The following is a 13,701-nucleotide window of genomic DNA, read 5'->3' on the forward strand; positions in this document are numbered from 1 at the left end:
GATCAAAAAGCGATGCTAGCTCAAAGCCAAAGAATTGTGTGCCAGGAAAACTCAGGCAGCACTGGGTCTTACCACTTCGTCTGCATCTGATGAGCAGATGATAACAGCGTAAGGTGCAGAGCTCAGTCACCGGGCTGGGCCTGTGCCAAAACTCATAGAAGCTGGGGGGGGGGGGGGGGGGGGGGGGGGGGTGCGTGTATATTTTCACTGGCTTCCAGTAGCTCGGGAGCAGGCACACGAACGTGTGAGCTGATAGGAAACGTAGTCTAAGCAGTATCCTCCTGCCATAAGCATTTAACCCTGCAGAGTCTTCTGTTCCATGCTGCACAAGGGTGTTTCATTCAGACAGGCTTGTTCTCACCCAGTTAAAACCAGCACATCTGTCCTAAGCCATACCCCTTTTTTTCCCCCCCACCTTGAAAGCAAGATGCAGCTCCATGAGCCTAACAGATACAGCTTTTGTAGGCAGGAATAACACTACGTACGTTGGAGTTTTGTCCTGCAAAGGCTGAGTCCAAAGCAGTTCGGCTCTTGACGCTTTTGTGCTTCTGTAGCAACTGCTCCCAGCAGAAAAGGCCTTCGAAAGCCCTTCCAGGCTTTATGCATGGCCCTGGGATGTAGCCCAACAAATCAGAGCTGTAAACAACACCCAGAACACGAACAAATAGGTAGCACCCCCAGATACGCTAAGTGGTACATAATAATGAGAAACTAGCTAGCCTAGGATGAGGGGGGAGAGAGAGCAGATGAAGCTTGTTGCTCATTGCTTGGTGGGGTTTGATTTTGATTTGTTTTTTCCCCCACCCACCTTTATTTGGTGGCTTTAGTTTATCTACTGAGATGAACCACACAGCGAATGAAAAAAGTTATATACTTAGGCAGTAGCAAAGGAAGGAAACAGCCTAAAGCTATTATCAGCAGTCTGTGCAAGTTTTTAAATGCTCATGTCCTCAACCAGTTGGTAGCTGCTGTTAGAAATAATCTTTTTCATTACAAACCTTCCCACATCCTGCTGAAGAGAATACATACCCTTTAGAAGATCCCCTCACTTCACCCACAGTCCTGGATGGGATAGCAATGGTTACTGGTGCTGGTGAAATAAGGAGAGGTGATGGTGGGAAGGGTCTGACAATCGAAAGCTTCAGTGTTTCAATCACAGTTACTCACTGCAGATGGGATCCTACATCGGGTCTCTGGCTGGAGCCACTGTGTCCGGCCCCACGTACAGGCAACACCCATCCCTCCCAGGTCCCCATCTAAATACACAGTCCAGGCAAAGACTGTGACCAAAAAGGAAGGCTTATAATTCCTTTTCTTAATTTCATTTCACTTATCTAATTATTTATTTAGGAAATGAGACACAGAAGTCCATGGAAATTAAGTGTTTTGCTCAAGGTCGCGGTGCTTATACCAGAGATCTGTATCTATCTCCCACATCTCACCCCAGCGTTCCAGTCACATCATTTCCATTCCTGCATGGCTTAGCAAAAATAAATTTAGAACAAGTATTTTCATACTGCTGTTTGCATACTCCTACACCTGTACACAGAGGATACCTTTGAGAAGCACCTGAGGAGCATAATGCAAGTTCAAGGAAATAACAGTATTAATAAAGTAACTGTTTCTACTTAGCAGCGCCATTCCTTTAAGCACAAACATGAAAGTACGTGCTCCCACAACTGATTGCTCCCAATCCTCTGGGATTCACCCCAGACCAGCTGCAGCTCCTGACACGCTCAGTCTATTCCTCCAAGCAGAAGATAAAAATAACAACGAGCCTCCCACTCACTTTTGGAAGCCAAGCCCCGATTGTCATCCCAGCACCGGGCTAGGTCTCGGCACGCTCGAGAGGGAGGAGCACGCGGGCATGTGTGGGGCTGCCCAGTTTGCCCCAGGCGCTCGGCTGCTGGGCTGGACTCGACCTGTTCCACGCAGCCGTCGCTGGTGGGAAACCAGCCTCAGAAACACCGACCTCCGAAACGGCTGTAGTCTGCTCACGCTGCCGGTCACAGTCCTGGTCTTGTCAGTGGCTAAAGGGCTTAAAATGTGCCTGTGTCTGTCTTCAGAGCACGATCAAACCGTGAATCACTGTCGCTCCACTGACTACCAGGGGAGAGGGTCTCAGCGAGACCCAAAACAAGGATTTTTGTTCCCGGTGTTTTACCGAATGTAACAAACGCCCATGTGTTACTGAAATGTTGTTAAATTTTGAGCCCGGTTTACCAAAGTGCTTATGCAAGTGACTAAGCGAGTGAGACTTTTAAAAATCTGATTTGCATCCGTTCATCAAACATCCTGCTTTGTCAGCCGTAGACAGCGTTGGCTTCCCAGCCTCACGCATCCCTGAACAGCAACATAAATAGATGGGGGAAGCACGCCGTGCTGGTATTGCACGCTCAGTCTGGTGTATGGATTGTTATTCCTAACGTATACGCGTGCCGCGCTGAGGGAGCTATACCATTGAGATGCAGAGCTGGGAAGGTTTAGTCTTAACCTGCATTGTCCTTTGAGGGGTTTGTCTTCTCGAGTCACCCACGGACCTCATCGTGACTCCGCTTGAGGAGCAGTGCTCTAGTCCAGATCCTTCTAGCTGTGGAAGGATCAGGTAACCTTAGTTTTAATCCTAAAACCAATTTCAAACTTTGGTTATTTCAGCATGCTTCTCTTATTCTTCAAATCCTCCTTTTAGATTTCAGCTCGCTAGAACTGAACAGCGTGACCTGAAATAGAGAAATGTGGAAGCCAAAGAGAGCTGTATCCGACTGCCAGTAAATTTGATGGGATTTAGACACTTCTCTGTCCCAAGGGATGAATACTGTTCCATATGTTTTTAGAGTGAAGTTTCTCCACCATTTTTTAAGAAGAGAGTTCCTGATACCATCCTGAAAAAAATCCACAGACTATCTTGTGTTGGGTTTTTTTGAGAAACTGAACAAAGAAAAGCGGTATTTGCAACAAATAAGAACTAGACTAAATTTTAAATGTTTGTCTGTTACTCCCCCCCCACACACACACATTTGTTTCCTTATCTGCACGTGAGCGTACATTTGTTGGTTCTTTTTTTCTGGATCACAGACTGATGTCCTTTGAACCACAAAAGGTTTGGTTTGCAGGTCAATTAATATTTCTCTATGTCGGTTACTACCAAAAGCTTCAAATTGGGAAATTATTTCTCTGTAACAATCCATACAGTATTATTTTGAATTCTACAGAAGCTTGAAGCAGACACATGATTGTAGAGAGTGGTCCAGTTAATTTGTAAACAGCGTTCAGGCTTTCAAACTTTTCCTGGATTTTTCTATTGCAACAATTTTTTTCTCAACCGGTCACAAGAAATTTGACTGCCAGAATCTTGTTTCTGCTATTAATCTAAGGCACTTTCAAGTTATTTGTCCTTCACAAAGAAACAATAAAACAATAAAACACTAACTGCCATTTTTAGGTGTCCTGAAATTCCCCTTCGGCAGATTTGCTGCCCTGTGAAAACACAGCCAGCCTGTCTGCACAAACTGGACCAGATTATGAAGAGCAATAAAAAAAAAAAACCAAAAAACAAAACACAAAAACACCGCTTTAAGCTAGTTGAAGAACTGTGAGAATTTACCAGAAAGCAGGCAGCCTTCCCCAGCGCAGAGAAGACGAAGGAATAAACGTTTCTCGCATCGCTTCCCTGGGGCAGCTGCCCCTTATCAGGAGCATTCCAGCCTGCCCTGTTTGTCACGGGAACTGGCTGGAGCGGGAGCGCGCCCGCAGCAAGGGAGTGATTCAGGGGTGATGGGGAAAGGCAGGTGGAGCAGGTAAGTCACCTCCAGACAGGAAGGTATAAAAGATACTTGAATTACAGCGGCAGGGCCACTTGTACACGGGGAGCTCTGAGAGGTTACTTGTCTTGCCAGACCTACCGCGCTTGGAAACGACTTGGGAAGATCCCGGGGGAGCTCGAATACCCAGAAGGCGGCTCATAAATACAAAGGACCCTGAGCCTAAGACTATCCTCTGGAGAGAAGACTCTTCAGGGGTAGAAATCAAGAGCCCAGAACATGCTTTTCTCCTTCTAACCGGCACTCTGAACAGGTATTTATAGACTTTAATCTGCTGTACGCCTCTGAACTTGCTGTGTATTCAGTTGCTCTGAGTTAAAGATGCCATTAGGGAATCACACTACAGAACAGCGTTGGGCACGCTCTTAACTGCGTGTTCTCTTTTGTCTGGTTTTATGGTGTAGAAAGCAGCTTTCTAGAACTTGTTGGGAAGTAAAAAGTACTTAACTACTTAGCTTTAAATCTGAGTTTATGCATCTCTCCTGAATGGTTCAGTTATTTACTCATGTTCCTAAAGTTTCTGGAACGCCCAGGTTGTCAGCGAGGTAAATAGCTGCAGGATCTCAGGAAATGCAGTGTGACCGTGGAGGTCTGAACAATTGGAGATACTGTCTTGCATTTAAAAAAAAAAAAAAAAAAGTCATGTGGTTGTGTAGTGCAAAAAAAAAAAAAAAACAACCAAAAAACCCCCACCCCTAGAAAAACAAACAAACCGACTAACCCCCCAAACCCAAACTAATTCTATAGAGATTCCACACTGCATGTCTTCATTGGGACTCTCCAGCTTTAACGACTGGATCTCATTTAGTAGCACAGCAGTAGTGCCCAGCAGAAACCTTGGTCCCCGCGTTAGCTGCTGCCCAAACCCGATTTAACTTTCTGAGCGTCAGCTCTGTGGCAACACCCCCAAAGACCCGAGAAGCAGGTAGAGGCTGACCTGTCCAGCGTGGCAGAGTATCAATTAAAACTGTCTTCCCCGTGACTTGACTCTGTGCCCTACTCTTCATATCTTCCCAGTTTAAGTCGACTACCTGCGTCACGTCTGATCAAGGTGCCACGTAATACCAAGATGTTGATAAAAATAAGCGGACTTGAAATTTATTAAAACTAGCAAGCATTTACAGTGTCACGAGCATCTTTAGCAAAGGGAAAATGAGGGAAAAAGCTTGTATCTTTGTTTAAAAGCAACTGTTGTGAGTAAACTTCCTCAAGTTTACTATCAAGATGCTGCTGCTGTTGTAGCTGTCATACTACAAGCCAGTAAAAACCCCAACAGATCAGCTTTTTCACATAGGTTATGAAATTACGGTTTGCGTAAGTAAAAGCTCTCTTTTTCTGAGGTTACCTTCTGCCACTGGTTTTGCTGCTCATAGTTTCTGACAAACACTCCAAGCTGAGCAACTGCAAAGAACTGGGCGTAGGGGATGGAGTGCTGCAAAACAGAAGATTTAGTAAAAAACAAACCAGGGGTTTCCCTAATCTCTGTGCCAATTTGGGCTTGGATTTGTAATTCATCAGCATCTGCCAGATTGTGCTAAACCATGCATGGTGATCTGTAGCCAGAAAAAAAACCCCAAAACATTTAAAAAACATTACAACTTGCTGAAACGTGCAGATAGTCTGTGACTGAAAATTTAACTTGGGGAGAGGCTTCACAAAAATGTCTTAATTTAGAATAAGAGAAGAAAAAGAAGGAAGAGTTCTTAAATTTGGTTTCAGCTCTGGCCAACACTAGCTGTGAATGGAGAGGGGAGAATACTTGATTTTTAAATAATGGAGACCCTTTTCTGCAATGCGAGGAACACGCAGTCTTTCTGATACCTCAAATTAGCCTTTTATGCTGAAACGTGGAGTCTCTAGCCCATGCTGGTGAGCCATTGCTGGTTTGACTGGAGACCTATAATTACAGCAACAATCTGAACATTCTGGCTTGTCATCGGTAAATCTCCCAACACAAAGAATCAAGCCTAGCTAGTTCAGTTACACATCCCAAAAAAATGTTCCCCAGGCACACAGCACCAGGGCCGTCGCTGGGAATTTCCTCCAGCTAAACACTTGCTTTCAGGTAAAAGTGTTCAATAGCTGAAAAGTCCTATATCCGAATATTAGGATGTATGCAAAGCTGCATGTCTAGCCTAGGATAACTGGAATTCAAGGTAGTGCTTAGGTTGCTGAAAAGCCTGGAGTAAGTTGCAAACCAATTTGCTAGAAGTAGCGTATCAGCCGTTGAACGCAAGGCTCCTGCTTGCACAGCCCAAGAAAGCAGAAAGCACATGGCAGCACGTGGCAAGGCTTGGGCCGTGCTGGCACTCCTCCAGGGCTGAGGACAAGGAAGAACTGTTTTCCTAGGGAAACCAGAGCAACAAGGAAATAGTGGAGAATTCCCCTTGCTCTGGCACCAAGGCCATTTCCTCCAACATTGCTTTTCTTGCTGTGTCACGGTGACAAGACAGAGATGCTTCTTGTGCTGCTTAGGGGGCAGAGGATGGAACAAACTTTGCAAGATAACGGTGTTTCCTCACCTCCCTTGGGTTCTCCTGTGACATGAGGGAGTTCAGATCCCACTGTGGATGGACAAAACCAGGCAGCGTCGTTGGGTGGTGGCCCACCTGCCTGCTAGGCGGCACGCAGAACCATGATTTAAGGCACAAAGCTCTGTCTGAGCACACCAAAGAAGAGATTCACCCTGCTGCTACCTCCACAACTGAATAGTGTTATCTGTCTCTTAGGCCTTGCTCATGCTGCCACCATAATATCTGAGTGCCTCCCAGACTAATAGACTGCCATAGCGAGGTCCCTACTTGACCTCATGGAGTCTTCTGCTCTCCTCCCTGCTCAGGTGTCGGGGAGCACCAGCTGGGGTAGGTTTTTGTTGTGTTTTTTCTGCCCAGAGGGAGGCAATACGGGGAAAGACTGCGCCCATCTGTAATGCCAGGGTGGTTCTGGTGAAAAGGCTTGGGCTGGATGGTTGATCTCTGCTGGTTGCTTGCTTCTTTGCAGGATGTTTAACTTCACCTGTGGTACGCAGCTTCAAACAGGCTACCTGTGTCATTCTCACCTCTAGCAGGGATCTGTTCCAGGTTCAGGATGCAGTGGAAGCCATGAACTTGCTCTTTGTTCCTTTCAAGGGGTTAAACATAGGTCTGGTGATGGGTCTCTTTGCATTGTTTAAAATGAAGGCTGTGGTTTTCTTTCCTTCTAGAGTCTCCCAGGGCTCTATTTGTTTCCCGGGGCTCCGTCATGTCGTGTTTCACGCAGCTGTGGCACTCCAACACACCGGACTCTCCCACCAGCCCAGTCCCTGCATCTTCAAGTGAAATCCCCATCCCCATCAGCCCCATTGTTGTCACCTCCCCAGGAGATGGCAAGAGGAAGGCGAGGTCCCCAACCGACAAGCCAGGCTCTCCGAACCCAACATCTCCAAAGCCAACCTCCCCTGTTGAGTGCTCCATTTGCTTCAACACCTATGACAACACCTTCAAGACGCCCAAGCTGCTCCAGTGCTCCCACGTTTTCTGCCTGGAGTGCGTGGCCCGCCTGAGCACAGGGCTGCCCCCAAACCAACCAGAGGACCAGCTGCCCTGCCCCTTCTGCAGGCAGCTGACCAGCATCCCTCTGGAAGGTGCCCCAGCACTGGAGACCAGCAAGGAGCTGCTTGCCACGCTGCCCCCTGAACTCCAGCAGGAGAAGGTGCTCTGGATGGAGGGGACCAAGCTGTGCTGCCGTCAGTCATCTGATGACCCTGAGAATCCAGACTCGTGCATCTCTATTGATGTCGCCATGAGCAAGCCAGAAAGTCCGGAGGTCCCCCCGGCAGGCTTAGCTGGGAGGCTGTCCCGCTGTGACATGTGCGATGACTGGAAACGCATAGTCCTGCTCTCCGCGTTGATCATCATCCTGTTCTGCATCATTCTGTGGCCAGTCCAGTGCGCCCTGAAGACGGGGAACCTCCGCTGCTTCACAAGGACTGTTGCGATGAGCAGGCCGGAGTATCTTCCCCCTAAACACACCACGGCGGTGACGCCTGTGACACAACTCCCTTTCCCGTAGCAGCGAGACACCCCTCGCTCCCATCCCACAGCGTGCCAGGGAGGCAGGAAGAGGGGCTGCTGCCCTGATGGCATTCCTTGCTTCGCCGGCAGACCCCGTGGCCCGCTCCCCGCGCTCCCTCTGTGCCCGCACTTGAACACTCTCATCCAGCATCAGCAGCTCTGCTGAAATACTCCTCTGCCAAGCTGCCTCCAGCCCGGGAATGCTCCAAGGAGCTGCCGCAGCATCCTGCTGCCAAACTCTCCATAGAAACCAGAGCCTTGAACGCAACAGGCAGGTTTCTAGGACAGTTTGCCTCGCGTGGCATACGGCCATGTGCTGTCTTGGCCGGATTAACAGATGACGGTGGGTGTAGTTCCTCCAACTCCCTTAGGGAATAAAGGGCTATTTTTGCAAACTGAAGGATCGACATGATTATTCCTAAGAGGAGCTGGGATTGGGAGGGTAAAGACATGTCAAAGTCATATAAGCAGATGAAAATTAACTCTAACCCACATGCTTGAGCCATTTCTGTCGTGTTATACAATGTTGAAGGTGTAAATGCTGCCTCCTGCTGACAAACCAGGGATCTATCACCGCTACCCACCTGAGCTGTTACCATCCTTTGCACAGAATAGAGTAGCCATTCTACTTGTTTTTCCTAACGTGATGCTTAAAAAAAGAAATATTAAAAAAAAAAAAAATCACTCATCCCTACCTGGAAAGTGATTTCGAACACAGGGGGTGATGAGCTCTGTTAGGCACACACGGTGTAACCCTGCCCCTCAAGTTACTTAATCAGCAAACTTCATTCATACTTCTCACAGGCAAACTGTTGCCAAAACAACAAAGTTCCATCTTTGGACAGCTTTACCCTCCTAATTTTAAAGTGTGTCAGTATTAAGACACAGGCCAGTTGCTTACACTATATTTTTATTTCATGCAGTGATCTTCTGACTGATTAACTAAAGTCTTCACGATGAAGGCGGCTTACAATTAAATGTTTTCTACTCAAACAGATGGATGTAAGACAGTATTGTATGCAAATGCCATACGTTTATGCATTAAATTATGTTTTATACAACGCAAGGTGTCAATTTGTAGCAATTACTCCACATTTCCCTTCTTACTTGCAGTTGGAGGTGTTCACTTAGCAGTCTGGAGCCCAGCTGCATTCCCGGGGCATGGTAGCTACACGGCGGGTCCACGTCTGTACTCAGGCCTGTGCATCAGCTGCCCCAGTGTTGTACAATCCTGCACACATGGACAGCTTTATCCTGGAAATTCATACTTACTACCATCTAGGCAGTGTTGTCCCAGGTGCGGCTTCCCTCTGCGTTTACCTGATCTGACCTGAAAAATGAGAAGCTGCAAAGACTGCTCATCTTTTGCTTCCTCCCAGCTGGAAAGACACTTCCAGTCTCCCTTTCCAGAAATTCTAATTTGAAATAGAAAAGGCTGAAGCAACGGCAGAAATAACTCAAGCCTGTTGCTATGCAAAACTTCTGTGGAAAGCTGCTGCGTGTGCTGTATCTGCAACACCTTTGCTGTTCCGCTGCGGGCTGCTATTATCTGTGCCAGCCACACGTCTGCAGAAACTACTCCAGGCACCGTAACAACTTCTGCCAAAGTCATGGGGCTTGACAGGGATTCTCACTTGTACCGTTCTGTGCTTTCCCCCGTGCTTGCCACTGAGAGGATATATAGCTTCACAGCACCAATTTAAGTGTGTTCTTGGAACAAGTGACTCACCAAGACTTAAGGCAGAGAAGGCGCTTCCATTTTACCCAAGGTGCAGTTGGGACTAAGCCCACCAAATAGACACTAGTAGAGATGAAGTGCTTTGTCATTACCTCTTTGTTACCATTCAACTCCCCCCGATGAGACCTAAGGGCAGGGGAGAGGGACATAACATCTTCAGCCTCATAAAATCTATTGTTACGGTGGCAGAAGGGCCACAGAGATGTTCTCACGGTTCCAACTGTTCCTAGGAGTCTGTCACAGCATCCTTGTGGGGGCTGTCCCTTTGCACGTCCCCTTCCCACCATGTACTTGGAAACAAAGGTTGGAGGTTTGGGTAACACGCAGCTGAACCTCTCACTCACGCACAGGCAGAAGGAAGATTCAAAGCGAGTGAAAACGGGTCCCAGAACAGTAGCATTTGGCGATGGGAGACACTGGGGATGCCCCATTGTCCACACCAATAGTCACTTTGCCAAAAAGCAAACTACTTAAAAAGAAAGGGGGAAAAAAAAAAAGTCTTGAGAATATTCAACATTTATTAAAAGTGCAATAAAAATAAACAGTTCTCCTGTCCCTGTGACAAGGGACCAGAAAGACCAGCCAGGAAATACAGCCAAGGTATGTCATTGTGCTTTTGTTCAACCCCTTCTGCTCAACACTTGGAGCACCCCAGGCACTAATACCCCAACCACGCAGCAAGTCCATCCAGTTCCAGAGATCCAGGAGATCATCAGCCCCGCGCATGCCCTGGCACCCAGACCCAAGGCTCCTCACAGAGCGCACCTTCGGACACCGATGAATCCTGCAGGAAGGGGTTCTTTGGCAGGACTATTTGCAGGACTGAGGGCTGGAACAGCAGGAAGCACTGGCAGTCACAAGTCAAGACTTATCAACAGAGCTGGAATACTTCACTCAGTGACACACTCGTCTTCACGGCACTGGTCAAGTCACAAACACTCCTACAGCACCCCTACTCAGCAGGCACAACACTTGTATAGTTGCAGGGCGAAAAAGAGGTCATGCAGCAAGGTAATGGCAGAGCTGCATCAAGCTTAGAGGGGCCCAGCTCAAAAAGTTCAGCTCAGATTAGTATCCCAGGCTGTTACTCGCAAGGGGTGGCTAAAAGCACAGCACACAAAGCTGCTTTCCTACTCTTCAGCACCCGTCAACTAGGTGGGATTTCACTTAGCTCAGGACTCAGACCCACAGAGTCCAAGACGGAGACGCTCACCTCTGTCTCTCAATTCTGCTATGAAACCCCCGTGCAGAGCAGCGAGCAGACTCTCAGGCGCACACACACACACACGCGCATCTGCTGTGCCACAGCAGCAGGGATTGCTCGGTGTGCTTTGGCAGGGTTGCATAGAAATCTAGAACTGGTACAGCCAAAAGGAAGTGTGAGAAGAAGAATCAGAGGTACAAATACCTGGGTCCAGGCAGTGCTCTCTATTTCTCACCCTCACAGGCAGCAAGGTTACTCCAGGATTTAGTCTAAAAACACTTCTAGCTTAGAAATGATTGACCTAATGAAAACATTAAAGTGTACTAAACATTTTACTAATGCCCTAAGTGGGCAACCCTGGGAAAGCTCCTAAGCAAATAGTAATTTCTGTTCCTTTTAACAATTTGTGTGTAAAAAATAAGAATCTTAAATTAAAAAAAAAAGAAAAAGAACCGAGCCTTGATGCCCTAATGAATGTCCAGAGGCACTTCCACATAAATATCAACCTACTGATACAGGGGAGAAAGGGAGAAGATCCTTCTCATGAATAAGTTAGGTCAAGGCATGTTCTTAAGGCGCAGACTCTGCTTGCTTCTTACAGTCAGCTTCGTTCTTCCTCACTGAATCCCAGGTGCTTGGGGAAGGCAAGACAGGCAAAAAAAAATTGTCCGCGGTTGCAGAAGTTGGAAAGGGTGGACGTAAACACTGTAAAACCTGCGTTCCAAAACAAGAAGGAAGAAGGATGGCATGGTTTATAACTGGGAGAAAAGTGCATTGATAAGGTCACAGAGCTGAGACACTCCCAGCATGTGAAGTCTCTCCTACTTGTTTTCTTACACAGTCACAGACTGCTTCCTGACACAACAGTCCAAAGAGCAGATCTCCCCCCCTCCTCTCTCGGTAACATCGTAAACGTGTTCCCCCATCAGTCCCCCCCATTCCCCCATCCCCTGTTCCCCCATCAGCCGCTGGCCACAGCTACATCTTTAGGCTCTGCCAAATTTCATCACAGCACCGTGCCTTCCCTGATGCAGGCAGAGCCACAGAGACCTGCATGAGCTGAGCTGAAGACGAGCTGGGTCAAACCAATGTAAACAGCCTGTGGTGACACTCTCAGTTCATCAAGGGAAGCATTCCTACCTGTACAGCCTCCACACAGCTCACCTCCGGCTCCTTTATCGTCCTGTATTACTCATCCCTGAAACCTTTGGGCTTTTGATGTTAAGGTTCTCGTAGACGGAAGCTGATTCATCATCAACTCTGTCAGGAAACAAAGCCTTGTTATTAACAGCCTTGCTGCTCTGGATCTTTTCCCAGAGGCAGGTGGCCAGTGGGAAATGGGTAATGGCCCAGCCACGTTCCCCTCTTCCCTCCCCAGCCTTGTAGATGGGACGACATCGGGTCACCCGCTGTTCTCAATCCCTGTTTTCTCTCCCTCTGGCTGGGTTGCCCTTCCTAGGTTCAAATACAGTTTGGGGATGGAGCCTTGAGCCTTCCTCCACATGTCAGCCTTTCATGGATGCACAGTTCCTGCAGGATGAGCGCGTACAGTTCCTGGTATTTCCTACGCTTTCTCTACATACCCGATTGCTCTGGATTTTCCAAAATTCTCCAGAGCCAAGGATATGGGGCACTAGTCGCTAAAGGCCGGGATCTATTTCCTCCTCTCCTTTCCAATGCAGCTGCAGAAGTGCAGCACACAAGCAAGGTGGGCTGCCACCACCACTGCTGACAGCGTGGTGGGATCACCTTTTATTTTTAGCCATTCCCACAGCATAGCCAGCGACCGGTCAGGTTTCAGGTACGGGAAAGGCAGGCTGGCAAAGGATAAATACTGGGGCCTTTGCTCAAGCTGTTCTCGCTCCCACTGCCGAAGTTCTTAGCCCTGGCGGAGAGACATTCGGCTTACACAGACTGGGCTCGTGGTGAAGGGGGCTGCCCTTTGGCTCTGCCTTTTTCCATCGGAGAGTAGCCGATATTCAAGTAGTCTCGCTCTTTCCTTTTATTTCTCTGAAAGACAAAGCAAAGACAATAAAACCCCGCTCAAAGCAGATACAGAAGAAATCATTACAAGATCCCATACGCTGGGGAGCAGCGGGTGCGGGTTTATGTCTGCGTGTTCAGGGCAGTACTTGAGTTCCAGGGAGATGGTGGGAGTGGAAGTGGTGTTTGGCGTGGGCCAAGTTCTGCCCTTGCTTTTCCAACCAAGCGCAACGGGACTCACCTGTTCTTCTTCCAACCTCTTCTGCTCAGCCTCAATGTACTGCTGAACAGCCATGTAAACAAACTTGTACTGTGCCTCTGTCTGCACCATGCCCGAACGCTGCCTGCGTACCATCTGGATAGTTTTGGGGATGTCGATATCGCAGTCCAAACCTGATCAAGAGGGAGAAAGTGAGGTTTAGGGAGTGGGAATTAGGTTGAAAAATTATTTTCTTAAGACAACTTTGAAAGCTTTCAGTATTTCACTAAATACAGTGTCAGTGAAGTCCTGGAATATCGTGAAAGGATTTGGTGCATCTCTGTGCCCAGGAGATTTTTAAAAATCTTTTTTTTTTTTTTTTTTCCTTCCCCTGCCAGAGCACCTCAGACTGAGAATGGCTGAGGCAGGGCTGACTTGCATGGAGCAAGGGGAGCGGGAATTAGGTCTGTTCTGCAGACACTTCCTACAGATCCAGACTCACCACCCTTGCATGGTTTATGAAATAGAAACCACCATTGCTGAAGAGGGTGCACCTGCCTAAGCCCATGCCCACTGTTTCCCAGACAAGTCAAACCTACTGCCTGGAGATCACGTACGCACTGCTTGCTCAAGAGCAGGGTTATCCCATAACTGGTCAGAGCAAGGCAAACGGTGAAAGCCACAAGATAGACAGGGAGACATAC

The 13,701-nt window shown here is 47.9% G+C and overlaps 2 protein-coding genes across 3 annotated transcripts in view; one reads left to right on the forward strand and one right to left on the reverse strand.

Annotated features, from left to right (window-relative positions):
- The first annotated feature begins 3,947 nt into the window (after positions 1-3,947).
- On the forward strand, positions 3,948-8,010 carry RNF223 (ring finger protein 223). Its single transcript, XM_010300970.2, has 2 exons — positions 3,948-4,074; positions 7,024-8,010. The coding sequence occupies exon 2, from the start codon at positions 7,062-7,064 to the stop codon at positions 7,869-7,871; it is 810 nt and encodes a 269-aa protein (XP_010299272.1). The 5' UTR covers positions 3,948-4,074; positions 7,024-7,061; the 3' UTR covers positions 7,872-8,010.
- Positions 8,011-10,109: 2,099 nt separating this feature from the next.
- The window catches only part of LOC104634450 (tyrosine-protein phosphatase non-receptor type 11), a 52,669-nt gene continuing 49,077 nt past the window's right edge, over positions 10,110-13,701 (reverse strand). For both annotated transcript variants that reach the window (XM_075773333.1, XM_075773334.1), the window contains exons 13-16: positions 13,040-13,191; positions 12,725-12,825; positions 11,956-12,075; positions 10,110-11,529 (exon numbers count right to left, since the gene is read on the reverse strand). In XM_075773333.1, the coding sequence (XP_075629448.1) occupies positions 11,991-12,075; positions 12,725-12,825; positions 13,040-13,191 (338 nt within the window). In that variant the 3' untranslated portion in view covers positions 10,110-11,529; positions 11,956-11,990. The remainder of the gene's footprint in view (positions 11,530-11,955; positions 12,076-12,724; positions 12,826-13,039; positions 13,192-13,701) is intronic.

Source organism: Balearica regulorum, chromosome 21 (assembly GCF_011004875.1).
Source record: "Balearica regulorum gibbericeps isolate bBalReg1 chromosome 21, bBalReg1.pri, whole genome shotgun sequence".
Lineage (NCBI taxonomy): Eukaryota > Metazoa > Chordata > Aves > Gruiformes > Gruidae > Balearica > Balearica regulorum.

Coding starts and splice junctions, on each gene's coding strand:
- RNF223 (XM_010300970.2), top strand. CDS start 7,062: ATGTCGTGTTTCACGCAGCTGTGGCACTCCAACACACCGGACTCTCCC.